Below are 25,835 nucleotides of genomic sequence, written 5' to 3'. Positions count from 1 at the left end.
ATGCTAAATGTTCTGGAATTACAGCTGTTACTGATCAGTGATTGAGCCAGATTTGTGTTATTGCACCATGTTCTTGCTTGTACCTAGAGAGCAGTAAAGCCTCCATATAATAAAAAGCACCTGCATTTTAAATGAAATTTCAATTGAAAAACTTAACAGCCCTTCAAATTGCAGAATTTAACGCAGCCCAGTAAAGCTTAAATAACACTTTGCCTCCGCAGGCTGAGGGGTTTGCATTCAAGGTGACTTGATTGTGTCGCATGGTGAAATTATTTACAATTAAGGAATTTCTCTGGAGGGCTGCAGAATATTTGCTGTTCCACAACACCTAGGCAGGCATATGGTGGGCCTTTTTCAGTATTCATGGAGCCTCCTGAACCTTTATGATAATTGAATCAGTTAGAGTGCTGAGTAGAGCAAGCATAAAACCTGTTAACCTAAAGGTCAGATCTGTGCATTGTTTATTTATCAGTAGGTGAAAGAGCTAAATCGGCAGCTTCTGTCACAGTCACAGTAAAAAATCACCTATAATATTAACAGGGAGTAGATAAATTGCAAAACATGGATTAGAATGATAAACAGAACTAGGTATAATATGGAATATATAATGAGAGATGCTGAAGGATTTTACTGGGCTGTAAAATATGCAGGTTTGTTATGATAGTGTTATTGATTATAATTAGTTACTGGGGCTCTAGAAAAATGTGGTGAAGCTGGAACTTTGCTTACCATAGCCCTCTTGTATATTTCTCTAATAATATCTGTATTTCAGAAAAGCCCCCCTGATATTTTTAATCATTAGCTTTAATAAAGAGAAATGATTTTAATGAAGTTATCTTAGAAAGGAAAATGACAGTTTAGTTCAGCAGCATCCAACGAGTACATCTTGGACATTTATGAGCAGTCATGGTTCTTGTCTTTATGACATTTATTTATTTATTAATTGGCCTATGCCAATTGACGAATTTCATACCTTGATAGGAGGGGTATTTTAACTTCATTTTGAGAAGCTGTGGGAAGTTTCCGAGAGATATCGCTTCTTGAATTTATTCTACTTTATAGAACCTGGACCAATGGACCCTCCAGTTCTTCTGGACGTGAAGTCAAGAACGATGTCAGTCATCTGGCAACATCCTTTAAAGTGCAATGGGGTCATTACCCATTATAACATTTACCAACACGGTCATCTCTACCGGAAAACTTCTGGAAATGTCACTAATTGCACGGTGATCCATTTACGCCCATATACTGCCTATAAGTTTCAAGTGGAAGCCTGTACTTCAAAAGGGTGTTCCCTCTCACCAGAGTCCCAGACTGTCTGGACACTCCCAGATGCACCAGAAGGTATCCCAAGTCCAGAGTTGTTCTCTGATACCCCAACGTCTGTGATTGTATCTTGGCAACCTCCTACTCACCCCAACGGTTTAGTGGAGAACTTCACAATTGACAGAAGAGCCCAAGGGGAGGAAGAAGTTACTACCCTGGTGACTCTCCCAAGAAGTCATTCCATGAGGTTTATTGACAAGACTTCTGCTCTCAGCCCATGGACAAAATATGAGTACAGGGTACTGATGAGCACTCTTAATGGAGGTACGAACGGCAGTGATTGGGTAGCAGTGACCACAAGACCCTCACGACCTGCTGGGGTACAGCCACCTGTGGTGCATGTGCTAGGACCTGATTCAGCTGAGGTAAGACACGGAGTGTTCTGTCCCCTTTGCAGACGTAGGAATTTACCCTGGATTGACTCCGTGTTGAACAGAGCCATCTACTGACAAAACGCATACATTTGCCATTTTAGGCATTCACTGAAAAAACTGGGTTTTTGGCCTTTGGCCCAAACTATCTTGAATTCGATGTCAGTTTTTCATTTCTCCCTGTATCCCCTTAATTATATTGTCGAGATGCTTCCATTTGCCTCACACACCTGAAATACTTTGAATGCCACAATGGGATGCTTAGCTTAACCACCACGTCAGATTTAAATAGATCAGAAAATGAGAAGAGATGGGGAAATGCGGAGGAATGGATTAGCATGCTAACAAAAGTTCCAATTATCCATATTCTGATTTTTTTTTTAATGATCAAAGAATCAAAATGATGGGGAAAGGAATAAAAATAGCGCATTCCTGGGCTATCTAGAAAGTGTTCAATTATTCACTTCATTCTACTGGGAATGAACTCTAGAGGACAGGATAACTACCATTGTTTTGGCTTGCATACAAACTTCATTCAAGGGAAATTAGTGTAACCAAACAGGAGGGAGTTCTGTAGCTTAGAAGCCTCTTTTGTGTAAATACACACACGCTTCCATGGATTCAGTCTTGTACCACTGCCAAAAGCATTGGTACAGTAGCTTGCTCACCAGAGCACAAAACAAAGGATATTTGCATAACAGCAAAGTTCATCTGTTGAGATTATTCCTTGGATCTATGTTGTGTGTTCTCTCTCCCCCACCAAAAGCAAACACTAGGTGTTGCTAAATAGTGTAAATTGTTGAAGAAATTTAATTTGACCTACAAACTAAAATCTATTTGGAAAAGCCTTTTTTAGTTTCAAGAAGAGGCTGGTCCAAGCAATATCACGGTCAAAGCAATATCAAATGTGTGTAGAATTCTGGTGATAATACGCTAAAAAGGAAATTAATTTGAAGTATATGATATACTATGCTTATTATATGACTTGAGCAACCTTAGGAGTTGTTCTTCATTCAAAAGAAAAACAAGACAACAAAACAAAATCCCAAACAAACCTAGAGTTATTAATCATTCCAGAAACAACTTTTTGTTATAATCCTGAGGGAATTTTGCACGATGTCAGTAGCATTACCGATCAATATAATGCAACATAAACACTGTCCCTTCTCAAAGGCAAAGCTATGAAATGGACGTTTTTCTGGATTCTTTAGAACCAAAGTTTAATAACTAGTCAGATCTTTAAAAAGAACAAACATTTTCAGAAGAATAATGTCTCCATGCACAAGGCTACTTGATTCAGCGTATGTAGATAATGATCAAAGGTATCCAAAACTAGTGGCCTGGCTTTTTCTTCTTCCTTTTTTTTTTTATTCCAACTTTTGATTTTGTAACCTTATCCAGGAATGGAATAACGTACATGGCTTGTCCACTTGTTAGAGTTAAATTTATTTAGCTTGGCTAGGAAGCTGAATTTCCCAGGCTCACGCTGACCAGGTCAGGAATCTAAAAGTCTCTATATAGGTACCTGAAATATATGGCCACTGCATATTAATGCTAATTTAAAAAAAATCACACCTTTTATTAATTCTCATTTTATTTGCAACTAGAAAATCAAAAGGTAACCATGAAGAGATGCTTTAGGAATAGTCGACTAAATCTAGTATAGGATGATATGTGTTTAAATATTAAAACGACATATTTGTGCTTCAGTATTATTGACTCACATTATATTCAGGAAGATCTTAAGATTGCCAAAGTACATCTTCTGGTGATGTGGCTTATCTGGTACACAAAGGCATGTGACTGCAATACAGTGAGTTCTTTCTGTAAAATATATTTAAAAGTTAAAATGGCATATACATAAAATCTTAATGAGAAGTATCGTCATTAGTACACTGGTTAAGAAATTCATTCACCATTTACCACGGAGAGTCATTCTGAGTATTAGGTGAAAGAAATTTTTGATAATACCAACAGCAACAGCACTAATAATAGCTTCAATTCTGCTAACATTTATTGAGCAATAACGCACCTGCACGAGTGCCTATTTTAGTACTGAGAATACACCAGAGACCAAAACAGAATCCCTACTATCACGGAGCTTGCATTTTAGACAGAACTACACAAATAAATATTGGCATTCCCAGAGTGACAAGGACTTAGGAGAAGGAAAAAAAAAACAGATTAAGAAGAAAGAACACCAGCCTATAGGATGGGGTAGAACAGGAATGGATTGGTATTTCTCCTTAGTTCTTGCCGTGTTGTGCCATGTGTTCCGTTCACTGCTACACTGTGCTGCCAGTGAGAAGTCACGGTCTAACCAGAAAAGCAAGGGAAACTCCACCTACTTCAGCCAACTAGAAAACAAGGTAACATAGTAATAAGTGTAAAAAGGTGTGGTATGACTTGGCATAGATTTGAGCTTAAAGAAGGGAAAATTGTAGACCACGCTGCATATCAAAATCATATTTTTTACGTTTATTTATGTATCTTGAGACAGAGAGCATGTGTGCAAGTGAGGAAGGGGAGAGAGTAAGAGAGAGAGAGAGAGAGAGAGAGAGAGAGAGAGCATCCCAAGCAGGGTCCATGTTCCATTCTGAGCCAGACATGGGGCTCGATCCCATGACTGTGAGATCATGACCTGAGCTGAAATCAAGAGTCGTACATTTAACTTACTGAGCCATCCAGGCACCCCCCAAAATTAAATTCTTAACATTGTATTTGATTGTTTGATTATAAAGAAAAGAAATAATATATATGTCACAGAGGTTATCTGAAAAAGTGAAAGCTTTTAGGGATGCCTGGGTGGCTCAGTTGGTTAAGCGTCAGCCTCTTTGATTTTGGCTCGCATCATGATCTCACCATTCACGAGACGGAGCCCTGAGTTGGGCTATACACAGACAGGGTGGAGCCTGCTTGAGTTTCTCTCTCTCTCTGCCCTGCCCTCACTCATGCACACACACACTCTCTCTCTCTCTCAAAATAAATAAACATTTTTTAAAAATTATTTAAAAAATGAAAACCATGCACTTTTATTTGGTATTTAATCACTTAAGAACATTTATTGCATTTTATAAAGTTGGTAAAAATGCTGTACCAATACTTGAAATAGATAGTTCAGTAACCTATAGATTTATTTCATATATGAATATACGTCCAAAACTTCTCAATAAAATATTAGCAAATTGAATTAAGGAATATATTAAAAGAATGGCACACCAGGACAAATTTGACTTGACTCCAAAAATGTCAGAATGGTTCAAAATCAGGACATCTATCAACATACTTCTTAATCAACTAATCAAAGAAAAAAGATCATATATTTTTTATCAATAGATACAGAAAAAGGATTTGTAAAGTTCAGCAGCCATTAGCAAAACTCCAATGTAAAATCAGATTATGATAAAGTTGACTTATAAGAATGCTGGTGATTAAGACACAATTTTCACTTTATAAGAGCAAAAGATTTATAAGATTGCTGCACTCACTAAGTCTTGAGTATGATACAGGACTAATAAAAAAAACATAAAAATAACTAAGTTGTGGGGCACGTGGGTGGCTCAGTCAATTAAACATCCAACTCTCGATCTCAGCTTAGGTCTTGATCTCAGAGTCCTGAGTTCAAGTCGTGTGTTGGGCTCCATGCTGGGCATGAAGCCTACTCAAAAAAATAAATAAATAAAAGAATAACTAAGTTGTGTAATGATGTGATGTCATGAACAAACTTCCTTGAATGCGATGACGTGGGTGCAGCCCCACCTTCCACAGCTAAGCAGAATAAAAGACAACAGTCCTGCAGTTCTCAGTCTTCATGTGGTAGAGTCCTTGCTGGGCTCAGACCACTGAGGGACCAGCTGTGTTGTGTGTGTCACAAGAAGCAATAGTGCCCTCCAGATTGTGTCTGCTCACTGTATTACTTGGGTGTGTACTCTTAATGTTGCTCACTTACAAACAAATCTGATAAGAACCCAAAATGAAGAGAGTTGAGACTTCATCACCATTATCACCTAATTGTGAAGTATTCCAGTCTTTGATGTCTGCTTAAATCAAACCATAAAATGTGTCTCTATATAACATCTTATGGAAGAAAACAAAATAATAATGATGACTACTATTTATTGAGTTCATATTAAGTTCCAGGAATTGCTCTCATTTAGTCCTTAACCCACCCTCTCAGATAGACAGTATTATTATCCCCATTTCACAGGAAGGAAAACTGAGAATTGAGAGATGAAGTAACCTGCTTAAGATTACATACAGAGAAGAGCCGCCTTACCCACCATGGTGGTTCCAAGAGCACATGCTGTTATCAACTTCTCACTACAGCAAATGGAGAACGTGCTGTCTTCCTAAATGGAAGGAGTTAATTCCACAACATGTCAGTCCTTCTCGGATTGACATATACACCTAACATCATTCAAAATCAGAATGCCAATAATGTTTTGTTTCAAATTGGATAAAATGATCTTTAGTTATATAAAGAAGACTAAATACTTGAAATAGTCTAGAAAGTTATGGAAGAAAAGTATACTGAGGTGACATCTTCTTCAGTATTTACACTTATTATAAAGCTACTAAATGACAATAGTATGGTGTTGGCATAACAATAGACAAATGGTCATTGGAGCAGACTAGACTTTAGACACAGATACAAGTATTCATGGGAACTTGAGTTATTGTAGAAGAAACATTTTATTTCACTGGGAAATAATGGTTTGCTTCAAAAATGATACCGGCTGACAGTCTACGTGTAAGAAAAAAAAAGATCTTTCCATTATATCATAAGTAAATTAAAATTAAATTTAAAATTTAACATTAAAAATAGAAATCTTAAAAAATAAGAAGAATTCCATATAATTTAAAGATTAGGGGGCTCTTTCTAAAGAAAAGAAAGAAAGAAAGAAAGAAACTCAGAAGTCTTAAAAGAAAATACAGTTATATTTAACTAGAAAATAATTTGATTGTTTCTTACAAGCCATAAGAATCCCCCTCACCAAAAAAAAAAAAAAAAAAAAAAAAAAAAAAGTGGGTCCCTCAGTGGCTCAGTCAGTTAAGCGACCAATTCTTGATTTCAGCTCAGGTCGTGACCTCACGAATTGTGAAATCAAGTCCTGCATCAGGCTCTGCACTGGCAGCACAGAACCTGCTTGAGACTCTCTTTTTCCCTCTCTCTGTCTCTGCCCCTCCTCCCCCCACCACACACTCTCTCTCTCTCTCTCAAAATAAATAAACATTAAAAAAAAAAGGTTAAACTCCAAGAGGTAGATTGGGAAAAATCTGTAACACACATTATAGAATAATAGATTATTTCCCCATAACATAGAAGGAACTTCTTATTATTTATTTATTTATTTATTTATTTATTTATTTTTAATTTATTGTCAATTTAGCTAACATACAGTGTAGTCTTGGCTTCAGGAATAGATTCCTGTGTCATCACTTATATACAATACCCAGTGTTCATCCCAACAAGTGCCCTCCTCAATGCCCATCGCCTACCTCTCCACCCCCACAACCCCCCACCCCATCAACCCTCAGTTTGTTCTCTGTATTTAAGAGTCTCTTATGGTTTGCCTCCCTCTCTGTTCGTAACTTATTTCCTTCCCTTCCCCCATGGCCTTCTGTTAAGTTTCTCAAATTCCACATATGAGTGAAAACATATATCTGTCCTTCTCTGACTATTTCTCTTAGTTTAATACCCTCCATTTCCATCCATGTTGTTGCAAATGGCAAGATTTCAATCTTTTTCATTGCCGAGTAGTATTCCATTGTGTGTATATGTACGTACATATATATATACACCACATCTTCTTTATTCATTCATCAGTTGATGGACATTTAGGCTCTTTCCGTAATTTGACTATTGTTGCTAGCACTGCTATAAACATTGCAGTCCATGTGCCCCTATGAATCACACTCCTGTTACATTTGGATAAATTCCAAAAGTAGTGCTATTGCTGGGTTGTAGGGTAGTTCTATTTTTAATTTTTTTGAGAAACCTCCACCCTGTTTTACAGAGCGGCTGCATCAGTTTGCATTCCCACCAACAGTGCAAGAGAGTTCACCTTTTTCCACAACCTCACCAGCATATGTTGTTTCCTGAGGTGTTACTTTTAGCCATTCTGACTGGCATGAGATGGTATCTCAACGTGGTTTTGATTTATATTTCCCTGATAATGAGTGATGTTGAGCCTCTTTTCATATATCTGTTTGCCATCTGGATGTCTCCTTTGCAAAAGTGTCTATTCAGGGCCGCCTGGGTAGCTCAGTCAGTTAAGCGTCTGACTTCTGCTCAGGTCATGGTCTCATGGTTCATGGGTTCAAGCTCCGCATAGGGCTCTGTGCTGACAGCTCAGAGCCTGGAGCCTGTTTCGGATTCTGAGTCTCCCTCTCTCTCTGCCCCTCTCTTGCTCACACTTTCTCTCTCTCTCTCTCTCTCTCTCTCTCTCAAAAATAATTAAACACTAAAAAAAAAAAAATTAAAAAAAAAAAGGAAAAGTGTCTATTCATGTCTCCTAGAAGGAACTTCTAATAATTTACTTTTTTAATAATTTATGATTAAAAGACAATTCAATAGAAAATAATGTATAAAATATGGATAATTTAAAGAGGAAGGAAGATATGTAAAGTGTCAATAATATTTGGAAATATTTATAGCTCACAAAAAAGCAAAGAGAATGCAAACTAATTGGAGAAATAATTAAGTAATAATTAGGAACTAAGTAAAATAATAAGTAATACATAAGCACAAACTAAAAAGAGTGGTAGTTTTAATAGTTTATGAGGATACAGATCATGGACACTTTCTTTCATTTTCTGTAATAAAGTGAATTACCTCAACCTTTCAGAAAGTAATCCATCAATAATCATTAAAATTAAACATAACGCACCTTTGGTATAGCAATTCTTGCTAATCTATCCAACAAAAAGTAAATACAATGATATGTATATATACATTTTAAAGTATTGTTTTTAGCAGTAGAGAAATGTCAATAGGATAAAAAGTGAATAATTTGTTTTCAATCATGAAAGGAGTATTATGTAATGGCAAAAAACAAAAAACAAAAATGAATATGCCTGTAGTCTATTGTTAAGTGTAAAAATTAAGTTACAGGTTAGTAGGAATAGAATAAACTTCTTTTTGGTAAAAAAAAATTAAAGAGAGACAGCTTACATATATGTGGGTATATTTGCTTTGCTTATCTGAGCATACCAGAAAGTATGAAACACTATATCCCAAGATAGTACCTGTTCAATTTAGGAGGGTAGCCTGCCGTGGAGAGGTCATGGGACGAGGCAGAGGTAAAGAGCCACACCCCACTTTTCATATGTACATTAACAGTAGGTTTTCATTTAAGATATTAGATTTGTATCTTGCCATGAGAGAAAGTGTACAAACTTATGTAAGTTTAAAAGAAAGGGATGATATTCTGAAAGAGAAATTTAAGTTTATTTCAACAAATACTTATTATACACCTTGTTCTCTAAGAGAAGCTTTGCTGGGGAGTCTGTTGTCAAGAGGAATTGCTATATGGAGTCAAATGGTCCACACCCTTGGTCCTTGTATACTCACATGTTGTATGAACTAGTGCTAGAATTATGCAATCATATATAGACATGAAGGCAAAGATGGTCTCTTCACATTAGACATGAAGGAAACTGAGGCTCAGATATGTTAAGTATTTTGCTCAAAGTCTCACAGCTTCAGTTGAATAGTCTGGATCACCAATCAGGAACATTGATTCTGAACCCATTCTCAACCCACTATGTCAATCTTCATGAATCTTCATAAAGTTCTTAAATATAGTTTGATGGAGTTAAAAAAGGAAGAAAGTTACAATATTCACTTGTGCTACTTTTTCAGACCAGAGGCCAATCAACTGACCTGCATTCATAAATTTTTGCTTACAGTAGGGATATTTGGAGGTGCCTTAATTATTTTTTTAATTTTAATTTTAATCTTTTTATTTTATTTTATTTTAGAGAGAGAGCAGGGGAGAGGGGCAGAGGGAGAGAGAGAGAATCTCAAGCAGGCTCCTCCACTGAGGCTCCAATGCAGGGCTCGATCCCACAACCATGAGTTCGTGACCTGAGCCAAGATCAAGAGTCAGATGCTCAACCACCTGAGCCACCCAGGCACCCTGGAGGTGCCTTGATTCTTCAAGGGAAGCTACTCTTCAGGGATCTGAAAGAGTTGGTTCAAGTCAGTTGCTCCTTAAACACTTAACCAGCTACCTACCTGTTCTTTTTTTCTGAAAAATAATAACTAAACAGAAAAATGGAAATCTAAACAATTATGTACCACTCAACTAAAATAAATAATTATGGTAGTCAGGGCATCTCTGAAATAAACATTATATTTCTAGTAAGAGACTATAATTCTATGTAAAAGATTTCAGTGTAAAATTCTTGTTTTAGAGAGTGCATCTCTTGTTTATTCAGGCCAGGAACATGCTCTTTGATCTGGGTTTTCTGAGATGCAACAATATTTCATAATCCTTCCTGTAGACAATGGATACATAAAAAAACATGGGAAATTAAGCAGACTGAAAATTTCAGTCTCATACATTTTTGCCTGCACTGTAGTAAATGTGATCTTGAGCATAGGAAAGAATAGGATAGAATATTTAGGTAGCTGGCTACTTAAAAATCTTGAATGCATTTATTTTTAATAATGGCTCTGGGATATTTTCAGGAAGGTAACCAAGTTAGAAACCATTTCTGTTAGCTTTCCAACTATGAGAACAATGGTCTTCTTCACATAAAAGTCCTTCTAAAAATTTCTGTAGAAGCGGATTCATGTCTTCCAACTCACTACTGTCAAAAAGAGGTTTTTTTCCTAACTCTGTAGTTTTTAAATGAGAAAAATAGGTAATTTTCAGATGTAAACATTTATAGTATAGAAAATAGGGATTTTTTTCCCCAAAGATCTTCAAATGACTGTCTTCAGAATCATTACATCAAATCTTTTAATCTCTTCTGTATATCTTATTTAAGTTTTATCTTATGAGTGCTTTTTCTCAGTCTGAATACCAACTTCCAAATCAATTCACTGTTAGCTCAACTGCACAGACAATCTCCTAAGTTTTAATTCTTTCAAGTGCTGCCAAACCTTGACCTGAACTCAGAATGTTCTGGCTCGAGAGGCAAAAAAAAAAAAAGTGGTATTCCACGTATCAGTCAGGTTGAATTTAGCTGTCATAACCCTTCCATTTTTCATTTACGTTACAAGCATCAAGAAGTCCCCTGAGTTTGACCTTGACTCATTTTTTGAATCCACAGAGCACTGCACCTACAAAACAAATAGAATCCTATGTCTCTTCTACAACCTTTGCTCTTTAGGTTTCTTTGATGTTCTCTACATCCAAATCTGCTATGCTCATAAGGTACACATTTAAAACTTCTTTCTACCCGAAAACAGTGTGGGCCACTCCAAGAAGAAGTTTTTCAAATTAGCAATGATTTCAAACCATGTAGTAAAATCTGAGTAGGTATTGGGCCATTGTTAATTCTAAATGAGGACAGCAGTGAGCAAGCAACTAGCCCACTGACATGTGGCGGGAGCCCACTTTGCTGCCACTTACCAGTAAGAATGCCCTCTGGAAATCTCAGGTGATATTCCTTCTGGAGGAAATTGTTTTCTCTTTGATTTAAGATAGAAAATGTTGGTCAATTCTTCTCTATTCGAATTTTTCTATTACTTCTTTCTGACTTTGATTTTATATAGAGTTACAAATGTGGATATCATTACATATTACTCTGTGGAAATCTGTCTTTTAAATTTTCAAAATAACTGTATGCTAAGGAAAAGAATATAATACTCCATCTCTGCGTGCATGACATTAAATGGGTATACAATTTAGGCCCTGCCATCCAGAATCATACAGTCTATTTAGGAGATGAAATATGTACTCTAAACTTTAAGGAACATTGCAAGGTAATGATGAGAGATGAACCAGAATAGTATGTAAAAAAGTGATTTTTTAATGGCCTATATACATTTTATTAGGGCTCTTTTACCTTCAAAGCATGAGTGTGTTACCACTACAGCCTTACAAAATTTAGCCAAAAATTAAAAAATGTAAAAGGAATATTAAACTATGTAGTATCCCATCACAAAATGTTTCTTTCTTTCTCATGCTGAGGTCCATGTGTTAGTTAAATAAGATCATCCTTTGCTTGCCATTTTAAAAGCTTATCTCTTGTCTTTGACAATAGAAGTTGCTGTTGCTTTACTTTTTGCATTATGCACACTTGAGATTCAGGAACTCAACTGTGCATCCTCAGAAAATGCAAAGAATGGTCGTCCACCCCCACAGTCCAAAAAGGGAAAAAAAGAAAGAAAGAAAAAGAGGGTAGTTACATATTTAGAGTACACACTAACAATGCAAAGCAGGGAGTTCTGATATTTCATTTAATTGAGCTGTAAACAAGAAAACTGTCAAATCCTGCCGCTGCCCCATTGATGCATGTGGATGTGTGAATTTTCTCCATGTGTGTGCTCTGTGTCCTTTCGAACACCCACAGTGGAGATGAATCGCCAAGGTGTGTATTAGTCTGACAGTCCTAGAAAGTATCACGACTAAAAGCTAAACCCAGGAAACAGCATTTCATTTGGTTCCTGGTGTACTGCTAATTGATCCCAAACCCTTCATTACTGTCTAGTGCAAAAGGCTAAGTCGAAAGGAGGCATTTAGAAAGTGACTTAAGTGAAAACAAGACAGAGCAAAATTCTAGGCCTTGTGAAGTTCACTTGCTCTGTTCCTGTGTTGTCACACTGATTCTAAATTTATCTTTTCTTTCAGGTCACTTGGAAACCCCCACTCATCCAAAATGGAGACATGCTTAGCTATGAGATCCGCATGCCCGACCCTCACATCACAATAACCAATGTTACTTCCTCAGTGTTAAGTCAAGTAATTACTCATCTGATTCCCTTCACTAATTATTCTGTCACCATTGTGGCTTGTTCAGGAGGTAACGGGTACCTAGGAGGGTGCACAGAGAGTTTACCTACCCATGTTACCACCCACCCCACCCTACCTCAGGGCATTAACCCCTTGTTGGCGATTCCACTAAGTGAATCATATGTTGGGATTTCATGGCAGCCACCATCCAGACCAAACGGACCCGATTTGAGGTAAGAGAAAGTGACTGTGCTTTTGGATTCTATTACAGTCTTGTCTCAAGGAGGGAAGGAAAGAGACTTTTACTCATGTACGAATGCAGAACTAATTCCTGATTGGATGTCCCCACTCATAACTTGAATACAATTTCATATTGCATATCTTGACTTATATAGAGCCATAGAAGTTCATCAAGATCAAAATATAATTTTGTGAAGCTCTAAAACCCCTTGAAACAACAATCACTGTTGTCTAACAATCTTTGATGTGATCCTTCTCTTGATTTTCAGAATAGATTTTAATTATATGTTAGGCAAATTTGATGCATGTTCTAAATAATACATTTACACAAATATGCCTCAAAATTCCAAAGCTAGCACAGTAGTTCCTTGGCATGGTATTATTATCTGGAAACTTGTAAAGAATGTGGTCAGGGACATAGATAAGATGAAAGGGAAGTGTGTGATTCTGAAATAGCTTTTTAACAGCCTACACTTGACACTTAGCCAAGAGCAGCAAGTTGATAATATTATCATTATTTATAAAGCCCTGATGGGTTGAAGTCTTAGGAAATCATTACCTTTACAAGCATTTTGTATTTCTACTTTGTGTGAAACTGGCGATAAAGTTTTGGCAAATCTGAAATAGAAGAAATCTAAAATGTTATCATTCTTACTGATAATAGTAAAATGTGAATGTAGCTGATTGTTTCAAAATAATTGAATATGTGAATCTCGAGCTAGAAGGCAATGACTATCTGGAAAAAACTTCGTGATTGTAAATTAAGATGTTTTCTTTGCGTTTACATGCACACCCCAGACACTCATACCATGAAACAACCTGAATTTTGGTAATAACATTAGTTGAGATAATCCTGATGTTTCTGCTTGTCTTTTGCTTTAGATATGAGCTTCTCAGACGTAAAATCCAGCAACCACTTGCATCAAATCCCCCAGAAGATTTAAATCTGTGGCACAATATTTATTCAGGAACTCAGTGGTTTTATGAAGATAAGGGTCTTAGCAGGTGAGATTACAAAAACTATAAAAACAAATGCTGGCATTTAGTCTTGGGCACGTTGAATAGTTCAAAGTATCTTAGTGTCTTCATTGTGTGAGCATGTTATCAGTCGTGCAATAAAACATGTTCGGTTATTATCTGTGGCATTAATCATCGAACTGCAACGGTCAGCATGTTTAATGTTTGCCATCTTAACTGTATGCTTAAAATAAGCCTTTTGAAGTCGAACTTGTACATGTTGGAGCCTTAACCTATTGCCTTTATCACAGCTCCAGCAAGACATGAAAACTTAATTGAAGAATTTGGAAACAGCAAGCATATTCGAAATGGGGGGAATGACTGGGCACTGACAACATGTTTACTATAACTTCTGGAAAATAATTGTTATAATCGATTCAGTCCACACAAAAATTATTTACTTAGCACACCTGGGACTTGGAAGAATTCAACCGAGGGTTCAAAGGAACCAGGAAACAGGCAAATAGGCAATGTCAGCAGAGAGCAGTGCGTGGGAGGAACCGCAGACCTGGGTCTGTGTCACCCTGAGCTGGAGAGCCAGGTTTGTGACCTTATGCAAGTCACCTACTTTCTCTGGGCTTAACTTTTGTTGTCTATAAAATGAGGAGATTGGATGGGATTAAATGACTTCTCAGCTTTGCTGAGTCCAAGCAATGCAATCAGATTGCAAAAGAAAAACAAAAGCAAAACAACAAAAAACCCAGCAAATATTATTTTATGAACACTTTTCAGACACTTTTTAAATAACTTTTCTATCAGCTTAATCATTTTCCTGGATGCCCCACTGACTAGCTCTACCCTGAACTCTGTTTACAGCTCTGGCCTTGCCTCCCCTGCCCCCCTTCCCCACCTGGGCTCCCTTCCAGCCTCATGAACATCACTTCCAGTGCCTCTGACATGGACCACTTGCTAACTCACCTTCCCCCCCCATTGCCGTCCTCTCCCTTTTTTCTGACTAGATTACCCTTCACATCTTGGTCCGAAAGTGGGCTTCCCTGCCCACTCTTGCTGGTCTGACTCAGCTGCCCCTTTCATGTATCCTTCAAACGCCCTCACATATCACTATTGTCACTGTAATGTACTGGCCTGGCTGCTTGGCTGGACACCCCACTGTATCGTCAGACCCACCGTGAGGCAGGGTTTTCTCTTGGTGACCCCATACCCTCAGTCCCTAGCATCCTGCCTGGCACGTGGTGGGCCCTCGGATGATTGTTAAATGAAAGAAGACAGTAACTCAGTAAACAGTGAATTATTTCATTTCTCTGTGCCTTAGGAATATTAATTGTAGTGTTATTTTCTTTGGGGAATGGATAAAACCAAGGAAAATCCCCTGTCCATCTTAAAGGATTGTGGTGGGGAACACCTTACAGATATTCTACGGTTCTTGGGGGGAAGCAACATGTAAATCTGATGAAGCAATAGAGTGAACCCCAGGAAGTTGCCAATTTTGTAAGTCTACCTCAATCATCATGGTCACTGGACTATTCTCCACTATTTTGGGTTCATTATTCACTTAACCCAACATCATTCTGTAATTATTTCTTCTTGCTTACTATATGCTGAAAGGCACAGGGATGAGAAACAAAAGTGAATTCAGCATAACTCTTGCCCTCAAAGACCTCACACTCTAGTGGAGGAAAACACATCACACACATGGCTGTACACATATTAATTGCTTTCATCTCAGTTAACTGCATAGTCACCAACACTGCCTAGAGAAATCATATAGAAAAGTAGCTTTCTATGACCTGTGAACTCTAAGTGCCTTAAATATAGCATTTTCCAATATAAATAGGACTTGACTATTTAACATTATAGTCAGATGTTTAGCCATGAGATGTTCGTCTGAAAAAGAGAATAAATCTCAGAAAGTTAATGTTTCTTTATAGAAGAAATGAAAACTTATTAAAGAATTGGACCAAAGTCAAACATTTATTATTGAATTTTTAGTGATGCCTTTAAGAATTTTTAATGAGAGGTCCAAATCTAAGATTTAAGAAAAGAAATATAGTTAAATCTCCACAAATTAAGGTGAAACATAAGGTGACATAACCACTTTGTTGACAGCTGCTTCTAGAAGGGAAGTATACATCTAACCAATGTGCTGAGGAGGTATTTTGACTAGCCTCATAATGCTAAATGTCAAGGGTTTTTTGTTCTGTTTTTGTTTTGTTTTGTTTTGCTTTGCTTTGCTTTCTGCTAGGACTAGCAAAAAAAAAATTCTTTTTTATTCAAATAATTGATATGACCCATGTAAGCAGCGTGTGATAAGAAACAATATGCATTTCTTTTTAATATTAAAAATAAATGGAGTGTGTCTTCACATTATGAGAATTTTTTTTTAGCCTTATATCCTTTATAAGTCCAAACAAAGCTAGAGGCCCCTTTAGCCCATGGAGGGTTCTCTCAAAACTCTGAGAGAAAACTGGAAATTAGTCCACTGGTGGGCACTATGGGCTGTGACTGTTTTTCTGTTAAGAAGTGATCTTTTTTGGTAGATGCCGCCATTACCCACCTTGACTGCTGGCAGGGTTCATCACCCCTGCTGGTAAACTAGCAGCCTCTCAGATCGCAGAGGGGAGGACCTGAGCCCTCAGCTCACTTTGTTACACACCTGTCTAGCAGCTCTTCAATGACCCTACCCTTTGGCTTTGATTTGTCTTGCTGACTTGTTTGGCTGGCTGTTTTTAGGGTGGGGGGCGTAATTGAATTCTAATGCCTTTACGAAGAATATGAAATTTCCTATTTACCTCAGACTCCACCATTCCTTATTTCCTTCTTACCTTACATATACATAAATAAGTGGACCATTGAAGTGTTTCTTCCCAACTTGACCTGATATCACCATAGCTACATCTAGAATCAGCTTTAAAAATGGACCTTCTCTTGATATAAAAAGTAAAATTAACTTGAGGTTCACTGGGCATCCCTTTAGGGATGTATCTGTGAGTGTAAATATAAATTGAGGTCAATTCCCTTGGTCAGTGGTATATTCTGGTTAGCTACGTGTGTGTGATCTATAGAAAGCATAGCAATTATCTAAATTGTTATTATATTCTGAAATTCAAATCATTCTGGTAGTTTTTTTTTTCCTTTATATCTCCATGTACCAAATGGAATATTTGGAGCTAACTACCTAGATAATTTAGTTGAAACAAAAATTCTTTTGTTCTTATGTTCATCTTGGGTAAGGGGTGATTTTGTCTGACTTACACATCCAAGTTGCCTCATTATTGAATTTTGCTCTGTGTAGACAAACTCAAGTAACTCTAGGTTTATATGACATGTCAGTTTCTAACTTTCCTTCCTTAATAGTGCAAAACAGCCAAGTTATGGTTGTTGGGGGAACCATAACTTCGGATTCCCTGACATTTTCATCACTTGGAAAACCTGGTAAACATGCTGTTATCATCTGATGCTGCTGAGGTGAACCCGACAGGGTTTAAAGGGGGCAGCGACCTCCTTCACTGTTAGCATCAGCCCACGCTCATGATTTGCAGTGCCTTGTTTTCTGAGTGATCAAACAAAACTACCGAGAACACAGTGATGGCATGCCCTCCTTTTTTGTTTTGGATTTGATGTAGGAAAAACAAGTTATAAGAAATAACAGATTATGAATTGTAGATTATAATAACTTAGCTGTGATTAAGTTTATAAAGGGTGGTATGTTCTAACTCCTGTTCCTTTATATTATTTATAAATGTCTGTTTTCTTTCACAATGACAGTTGGAAAAGAGGCCTCTGTGTGACTCCTCAAGGATCCACTAACTGACTTATCTTTAAATGAAAGTGTTCAAAATTAAATATTCATCTTATTTTCAAAGAACAGTTGGACTCGAGTGTTTTAAAATTAAATTCTTTGGCTAAATATACTGCAAAGTCTAAGTTTCTATTTTACTGACATAGTTTCTAATTTTTTGAAACCTTCCAAAATGAAATGTTTCAAGCCCTAAAAGAGGGTGCCGGTTCTAGGGGATAATATTCTAAAGAATGTACTTTTCATTCCCCTCCTTCACAATAAGATCAAGTGTACATAGCTGACAGGTCCTGCTTTGCTAATATGGAAAGATTGGGCCGGTTCCATGGCACCTGTTTCTGTAGTGTAAGTGTATATTTAAGCTGTAGCTGTTAAGTAAAAGTTAACTTTGTACACACAGAGGGTGAGAGGAAGGAAGACTCTTCTCCCATGCATACTAACATGAGGTAGAGCCTATTATTTTCTTTGTTAATATCAAAATGTGAGTCCATGTTGACTCTCAGAATGAGAGCCGACTTCTGTGAGTATTGGTGTGCAATCTCATAGCAAGGTACCTGATTCAAAATGAGCAACTATGTGTCTCTTTCACATTGACATTACAGTACTAGACTCAGGGTGCATTTCTCATTGAGATTTTTTTTTCATTGTTCTAAATTTACCTCAAGCTATCTTTTTCCAAGTGCCATCATATGAAACCTTTCCTCATGAAAAATGAGCCTCCAAATGCGGAAGAATGCATTTCCTCCTAGGAATTTTTTCCCCTAATATTTGATTCAAAACAAAAAAATTCTGGTTTCTTTGCATTTCCTTCTAACATGATGGCATAATACAACAAAGCCAGAAATTACAGTATAATTATTTTAGGTGTGGCATTCTGTAGCATAAATATAGATGGGCTCTTGAGATGAGAGCTGCAACTTGCCTTCACAACCTAGAAAGTACCATATTATGAAAACTTCCAAGGGTGATAAGCATTACTCTTCAATATCAAAAGAAGAAATCTTCAGTAGCATTTTTAGAAACAGCACATAAGTGGTTTAAAGAAAAGGTAGATACCATCATTGAGATACTCAAATAACTGCAGATTTCAGCAGTAGAAACGGTGTCGCGTTTTCATTGGTTTACTTGTTCATCCCCACAAAGGATTTGGGGATGTAAGGAACAGCCGGCTGGCTTCTATAATCCCCCACGTGTGATGCCGCACTCGAGCATCCGTTGGCTTGTGGCAGATATGAAGAGAGTTAGTGGGAGAAGCGGCTGAATAGCTTGCATTTTCAGAAGCATGATTTATACTGGTGACAATATTGACACATGAATTCTGTTAGGACATCAATAATGTTGACACATTTTTAATTCTGATGAAAACAACCTGAGGCATTCTGTGGCTGCACTGAAGAATTTTATTGGTTACAAAAACACATCAGACCCTTTCAAGATACAAGCCTCCACACGTTTTGCCATGGAATAGTTCTTCCCACTAGACACATGTCTCCACTGGACAGTATGGTGCTTGTCATCAACACCTAACCCAAATGTTACCTCCTCTCTGAAGACGTCCTGACTGGGTAAGGTTAGATTAGATGTTCTCTCTGACGCACGTTTGAGGAGAAAGGAATCGGTGAACACATTTTTAGGGGTTTCATTTAAAAATATATTTGTGTACAGCATACGTACTCCAGGAGAACAGATATGACATTTGTTACGATGGTTAGCACCTAGGACGTTGTGAGTGTTCAATAAATACTCCTGAATGAATGAACAGATGAATGAATAAACGAAATGATGTACCAAACAAGAGAGAGCAGTATAATGTGTAAAAGAAACATCTTGCCAAAGTTTCTGTAGGGCTTATTTCTCTATTGGACAGATAGGTTTTTGTGACACTAATCTACCAAATTATATATGACCTGAAAGTTATGAGACCGAATGCCTTAGTAACTATGAAATATCCATTCGTTCACTTATGCAATTTTCTACTCTGTAAATAAACAGATTCCTGGGGTCATAAAAGCTTCAGCATTTGAACAGAACCTAACCTTCTAATTCACTTGAGTAATAACAACTGAACCTTGAAATGAGTACTGTTCCATAAATAAGTTTTTAATATAAATTATCTTTTACAAGGAAAAATACCATAGTCATTTGTACAACACAACAAGGTTTTCTATTTTCTGTTTTCTTTGGTGAAGGGAGGGACTTGAGGATGATCTCAAACAAATTAGTGATTTACAGAATAACTATTGGGTTTTTTTTTTAATTTTTTGATGTTCATTTATTTTTTGAGAGAGACAAGAGCATGAGTGGTGGAGGGGCAGAGAGAGAAGGAGACACAGAATCTGAAGCGGGCTCTAAGCTGTCAGCACAGAGCCAGACCCAGGGCTCGAACCCACAAACGATGAGATCTTGACCTGAGCTGAAGTTGGGCACTTAACCGACTGAGACATCCAGGCGCCCCTAGAGAATAACCATTGTAATAGCCCAGTCGTCCTAAGTTGACCCCAAACAGTTGGTTTTACTGGCTACAGATAGACTCTAAGTGTTCATTCACTTTGCAGATGTCAAAAGCTGTTTGCTACAGGGTTTCAAATGGTACATTTTTCAAGATATACCTAGAGAACACGATTAGTATTTGGAGAAGAAATTGGTTGATATGCATATGTTTTGCATGAGTATATGATGTCAATCCATCTAACATTTTTCTTTTATAAGTATTCTCTTATTAACGAAATGGCATATCGCGTGTGATGTTAATAATCAACACGTAGGTCCATCTAAAAAATAACACACCTTGAGTAGATGAAAAAATACCACTTTAAGCACACTAATATATACATTCTTTTTTGACACGAAGAGGTAAAATATAAACTGACCCACGTAGTTGTAAGTATCTATATTAACTAACATAAAGATTAGGTTTGGGATGCCAATGGAAACAGTGTATTTTAGTATTCCATGTAAGAGAATCCAAGATCTTATATCCTGAAAATTTTAACTTAACCGTGAAAGTTAAAGAAAATGCAAAAGACAAATGCATGAACTTCAAGTCAAATGCCTATTGATTTCTCAATTAAATAAAATAATAAATAGTAGAAAGAATTTAATATTAGAAATTGAGGAGAGTACAGCTTTCTCAGTCATCTTAACTAATGGTATAACCTCAGGCAAAGCCACTTAACTTCTCAGAGTCTTAGTTTTCTTACCTCAAAGATGGAGCGGTTTTTTTATTATTTGAGTTAGAGTCAGGTCTCACTCAAAAATTCTAAATATTGCTTTGCAAACAGGACTTTTCAGTTACATATATCTATATGGCCTCAATTTCTGCTGTGTAGATATAAAACATGTATTTGACCACACCTAAATTATAATGAAATAGCTTAAATTGTCACGTGACAAACTGAGACCCTACAGAATTTTTTACAATTTATCACTTATTCACCTGATGATATGAATTCCACTTGCAGAAAAGAATCACACAAATGGTATCCCTTTAAAGCCATAAAGATTACTAAATGAATAATAGCACAGACATGTGGAAGAAAAATTTGAATATTGTAGAAGGGAAGATTAGGCATCCAGCCTCTAGCTAAATTTGTTTTAAGCCATTTTATGAAGTAAAACACAATTAAAAGTATTTCACTCAGGGAGAGAGCTAATGAAGCCAAGGTCGCTGGTTCAATTCCCATGTGAGCCATTAGCTTTTGTTTCATGCTTTTGTCACAGACTTGCTACCCTCTTAACCCCAACTCACCATCCTCCAAATTCATACTGGTGGTTACACAGGAAATTTGGTGAGACGGTTTGGATACCTAAGCAAAAATCTATCCCCACTGCCAGAAAAATAACTCAAAGGTCAAGCCCCAGTCATATGACATCATCCAAGCATTGACAGATCAGATTATCCTTAAGATTATTATTGCTATTATTATCACCATCATTATTATGTTGGCAGCATAGCATCATGGCTAAAAGAGCAGGCTCTAGAATCAGACTGTCTAGGCTTGAATCTGCACTGTCTCACCAGCTTGACAAATTGGGCAAGTGATTTAACGCTTTGAGTTTTATTTTCCTCATTTTCAAAATAATTGTCATAATAGCACCTTATGCAGTAATTGTGAGGTAGTGAGTTAATGCATGTGGAAAATTCCTGAAACACATCGACTACTAAGTAAAGGTTATTATTATCTTTCCAATTGTCTTGGTCCAGTCAACTATTTGGCACTTGCTGAAAGCATTTGCATTAGTTTCCCGGGGTTGCCAGAAACAGACTGGGTGGCATAAAACAACAGAAATTTATTCTCTCACATTTCTGGAAGCTAAGAATCTAAACTCAAGGTGTTGTCAGAGCTATGCTCCCTCCAGTCTCTGAGGAAAAATTGTTCCTCACTTTTTCCAACTTCTGGTCGTCCCAGTTGTTCCTTCGCTTGTGACCGTATAACTTTAATTTCTGCCCCCAACTTCACATGGCCTTCTTCTCTCTGTGTGTCCCCCTATGTGTCTCCTTATCAAAAATTTCCTCTGTTTTCTCTTATAAAGACATCAGTCCATTGAATTTAGGGCTTCCCAAATCTAGTAAGACCTCAACTTGATTACATCTGCAAAAATCCTATTTCCACCTAAGTTCAGTTCACGGGTACCAGGGGTTAGGACTTAAACATATTTTGAGGGGGGACACAATTCAACACATTACAGCTTACACAGCAGAAAAAAAGGAAAGAAAAACATGAGGAGAAAGGGTAAAACAGACAAATGTAGAAATCTGATGCTAGTACTTATTTGGGGAAAACAGATAAACAGCTTCCAAGAAATCCCGAAGCCCTTTCCTGTCACTACAGCAGAGCAACACGTTCCATGTGGCTGAGGCAGAGCCTCATGTCTTTGGGCTGTGAGTGAGATGAGACAAACAGACCTCTACAAAGGTGGGAGCAAAATGCTGGGAGAATCCCGGCAGAGTTATTTTGCAGAATCCTGCAAATGGCGTCTACTCTTTGTCATGCCTGATAAGGTGTGACTCACGGAGACAGATTCCACAGGCCCCACATTGGATACAAGGCATCCTGGATGATGTGGGAAACCCAAATAAGGTGACGATGATCTGAAGCCAGCACTCGTCCTGAGTACTGGATGGCTCCGGGAATAGTTATGTGTCATGCAACACGTTTAAGCAAGTTTCCCGATCCAAGCTATTGTCCAGACAGGGTCTATAAATAACATATGACTGTGTCTAGAAATAACATCTTCCTATCTGGGCAGTTGTGAACCAAACAAAGAGAGCATGGTAGTCTTCTGCCTGTAAGAACCAAAAAGGATAAAGAATTGATGGCTTTACTCAATCATTGATTTCATATATGACTTGGGAAACATTCATCATATGACATTTCCATACCCAGTACCCACTTTGCTCCCTCTGCAAAGCAATATTCAGCTTCCACTGTACTGACTCAAGGAAATACGTTCACACGATTGCAAAATACAGCTCGCTATAGCAAAACTCTCTGCAGAAGAATGTTGTACACTTTGGTCACAGTTACGATTTAATTTAGGGGTTTATCTATCTTCCAATGAGATTATGGGGAGAAAGTATAGGTACAGGAAGGAAACAATGATGAGGGATTCTGATATTTGAAAATGGATGAGTTTCCCCCAAAAGAAGAGCATAAAACTCTCTGGATCAAATTCAGATAGAAAGCTGGCAGGTTGCCAGATTTGTAATTGCATCTTGAATTGAGCTGTAATCCTTACCACTTCTGAAAACAATAAGAATGAGAAAATGATAAGCCGCATTTGTTTTAAACAGTGGGTATTTGCTTTAGCATTCCTAATAAAATATTTTTCCTGACACTCTGGTGAAGGCTCCAGAGTTACAAAAACAGTGATATGTCTTTGTGTAGGGAGGAAAAGGAAGATAATTCTGTTTTTTAGGGGAAACAGAAAATTGTGCATTTTGAAGGAAATCCTGTATTCTGTGAGGAAAAAGAAAACTGTGTGTTTTGTTTGCTGTAAAAGAGAAACTTATAATGACCTTTTAAAAAACAACCTTTTAGGTTTACAACGTACGAGTATAAGGTCTTTGTACACAACGGCGTGGGTTTTACACCAAGCCAACCAGCTACCGTGACGACATTAGCTGGTCTTCCAGAGAGGGGAGCCAATCTCACTGCAAGTGTTCTTAACCACACAGCCATAGACGTGACATGGGCTAAACCAAGTAAGTAAGCTTCTCATGCCTTTCTTTCCCCTCAATGTATTGGTACCAAAAATGAATTTAAAGTAGACATGTTAAAAACACACACACACACAGCAAAAAGCCGAGATTTCTGCGCTGTTCTTCAGAGGCAGACTCTCCCTGCTCCTACATCCTTCCTGGGGCTTCTCTACCTCTTCCATTCCTTTTGGTTGAAGTGTATTTTCTGTCAGACCAGCCAGTTGTATTGAAATGGCCACATATTAATTTAATACAGTGCAATATTGTGCACTTTCCTAAAAAAAAGCTCTGCCCTCCATCTTGTAACTCCTCACTTATTAGCAAGAACCACTGAGTAGCATTGCTGTAATGTGAGGGATTTTTCTGAGTGAATCATCTTCAACCCTGGTTGTAGGCACAATTCCAGCTTGGCACAGGAAAATGGAGCCTGGACGTCATCACTGGACTTGCTTCAATAATGCAGGGGATTCACCCTGGCCCCATTCAGAACATACCTTTATGGGCAGTTAAAACAGCTCACAGATGGATCTAATCTGCTCGGCCACTTTTTAGAAACCACAATAGGGGCGCCTGGGTGGCGCAGTCAGTTAAGCGTCCGACTTCAGCCAGGTCACGATCTCGCAGTCCGTGAGTTCGAGCCCCGCGTCAGGCTCTGGGCTGATGGCTCAGAGCCTGGAGCCTGTTTCCGATTCTGTGTCTCCCTCTCTCTCTGCCCCTCCCCCGTTCATGCTCTGTCTCTCTCTGTCCCAAAAATAAATAAATAAATGTTGGAAAAAAAAATTTAGAAACCACAATAGCTGAAGTTCCATTTCTAGTTGGCCAATAGAGTAGCATTTAACAGTGAACCTGTTAATTTGTAGTGATCCATTATCATAATCCGAAAATAACAACACGTGGGGTGCCTGGGTGGCTCAGTTAAGAGTTCGACTTCTGCTGGGTCATGATCTCGCGGTCCATGAGTTCCAGCTTGCTTCAGATTCTGTGCCTCCCTCTCTCTGTGGCCCTCCCCCTCTCACTCACTCTCTCTCTCTCTCTCTCTTTCTCAAAAATAAATAAACATTAAAAAATATTAAAAAACAGAAAACAACCCTGTTTATCATGGAAATATGTATTGTAACCATTCTTCTAAGTATCAGTAGTACCAAATATTGAGAAATACCTGATTTAGAAATCCCCAGTTAAAATGTTTCTCTTATGAAAGAAAACTGTACCTGCCAGGGTAATCATCTACTATTACATAGAAAGATACAAGTCTACTCCTGGTTGGTGAGTAGCAACCACGTGATTTTGACTCAACTTTTGAGTTTTGTTACAGCCTAAGACATGCTTCCTGTACCACTGAGAACATCTGAGTGAATTTGCTTTCATGTTGCATCAGTTGCGAATTAAAACCAGTATTAGGCGACATTAATTGTAAATTAAAATCTGTACTGGTTGTGTTGATCTCCGTTGACGCTAAGTAACCCTAGGGTTTTTATAAAGTTGCAGGTTTCTAATAATCAGTGTCACCTCTTTTGGGATCTCTTAAACCATTTGAATGGAAGAACGGAAGTTAATTGATGCTTATGATTACCCTCTGAGACACCTCTGGGAAAAATATGAAGTTTTTATCTGGAGATGGATTGTTATGTATAATATATTTTCACTCATCTCCCTCTTCCTCTACTTTACCCACACCACCTGATTCATCTTAAGAGCCTGCTCATAAAGGTGGATGTCCTGCCCCTCATCTGACATTTGAATACTGCTGTTAAGATCCAGCTGCTGAATTTTCGCCAATATAGGTCCTTTACGTTATAATTGGAAGCCCGAAGTAAGCATGCTTATAAAAACTGACAAACCTAATGGATCTGCAGCAGCTCACTGAAGTTTCATTACCTTGGTAATCCGAACCTCTGACCTTCGGGATGTAGGTAATGCAATCTGCCGTTATTTCCATTCATACCTTAGAAATATTTCAGATAACTATTTGTGAGCACAAAGGTTAACTCTCAGAAGAGGGTCAGCTCTTCGAA

At 37.7% G+C, this 25,835-nt stretch overlaps 1 protein-coding gene across 1 annotated transcript in view; it reads left to right on the top strand.

Annotated features, from left to right (window-relative positions):
* Positions 1 to 25,835, top strand: part of USH2A (usherin) — a 736,138-nt gene that overhangs the window by 483,776 nt on the left and 226,527 nt on the right. Inside the window, exons 41-44 of the mRNA XM_043568966.1 lie at positions 1,063 to 1,691; positions 12,503 to 12,837; positions 13,727 to 13,849; positions 23,660 to 23,823. Of these exons, the coding sequence (XP_043424901.1) occupies positions 1,063 to 1,691; positions 12,503 to 12,837; positions 13,727 to 13,849; positions 23,660 to 23,823 (1,251 nt within the window). The remainder of the gene's footprint in view (positions 1 to 1,062; positions 1,692 to 12,502; positions 12,838 to 13,726; positions 13,850 to 23,659; positions 23,824 to 25,835) is intronic.

This window comes from Prionailurus bengalensis, chromosome E4 (assembly GCF_016509475.1).
Source record: "Prionailurus bengalensis isolate Pbe53 chromosome E4, Fcat_Pben_1.1_paternal_pri, whole genome shotgun sequence".
Taxonomy (NCBI): Eukaryota; Metazoa; Chordata; class Mammalia; order Carnivora; family Felidae; genus Prionailurus; species Prionailurus bengalensis.
Note: the sequence above shows the minus strand (reverse complement) of the source record. Positions and strands in the feature narration are given on the sequence as shown.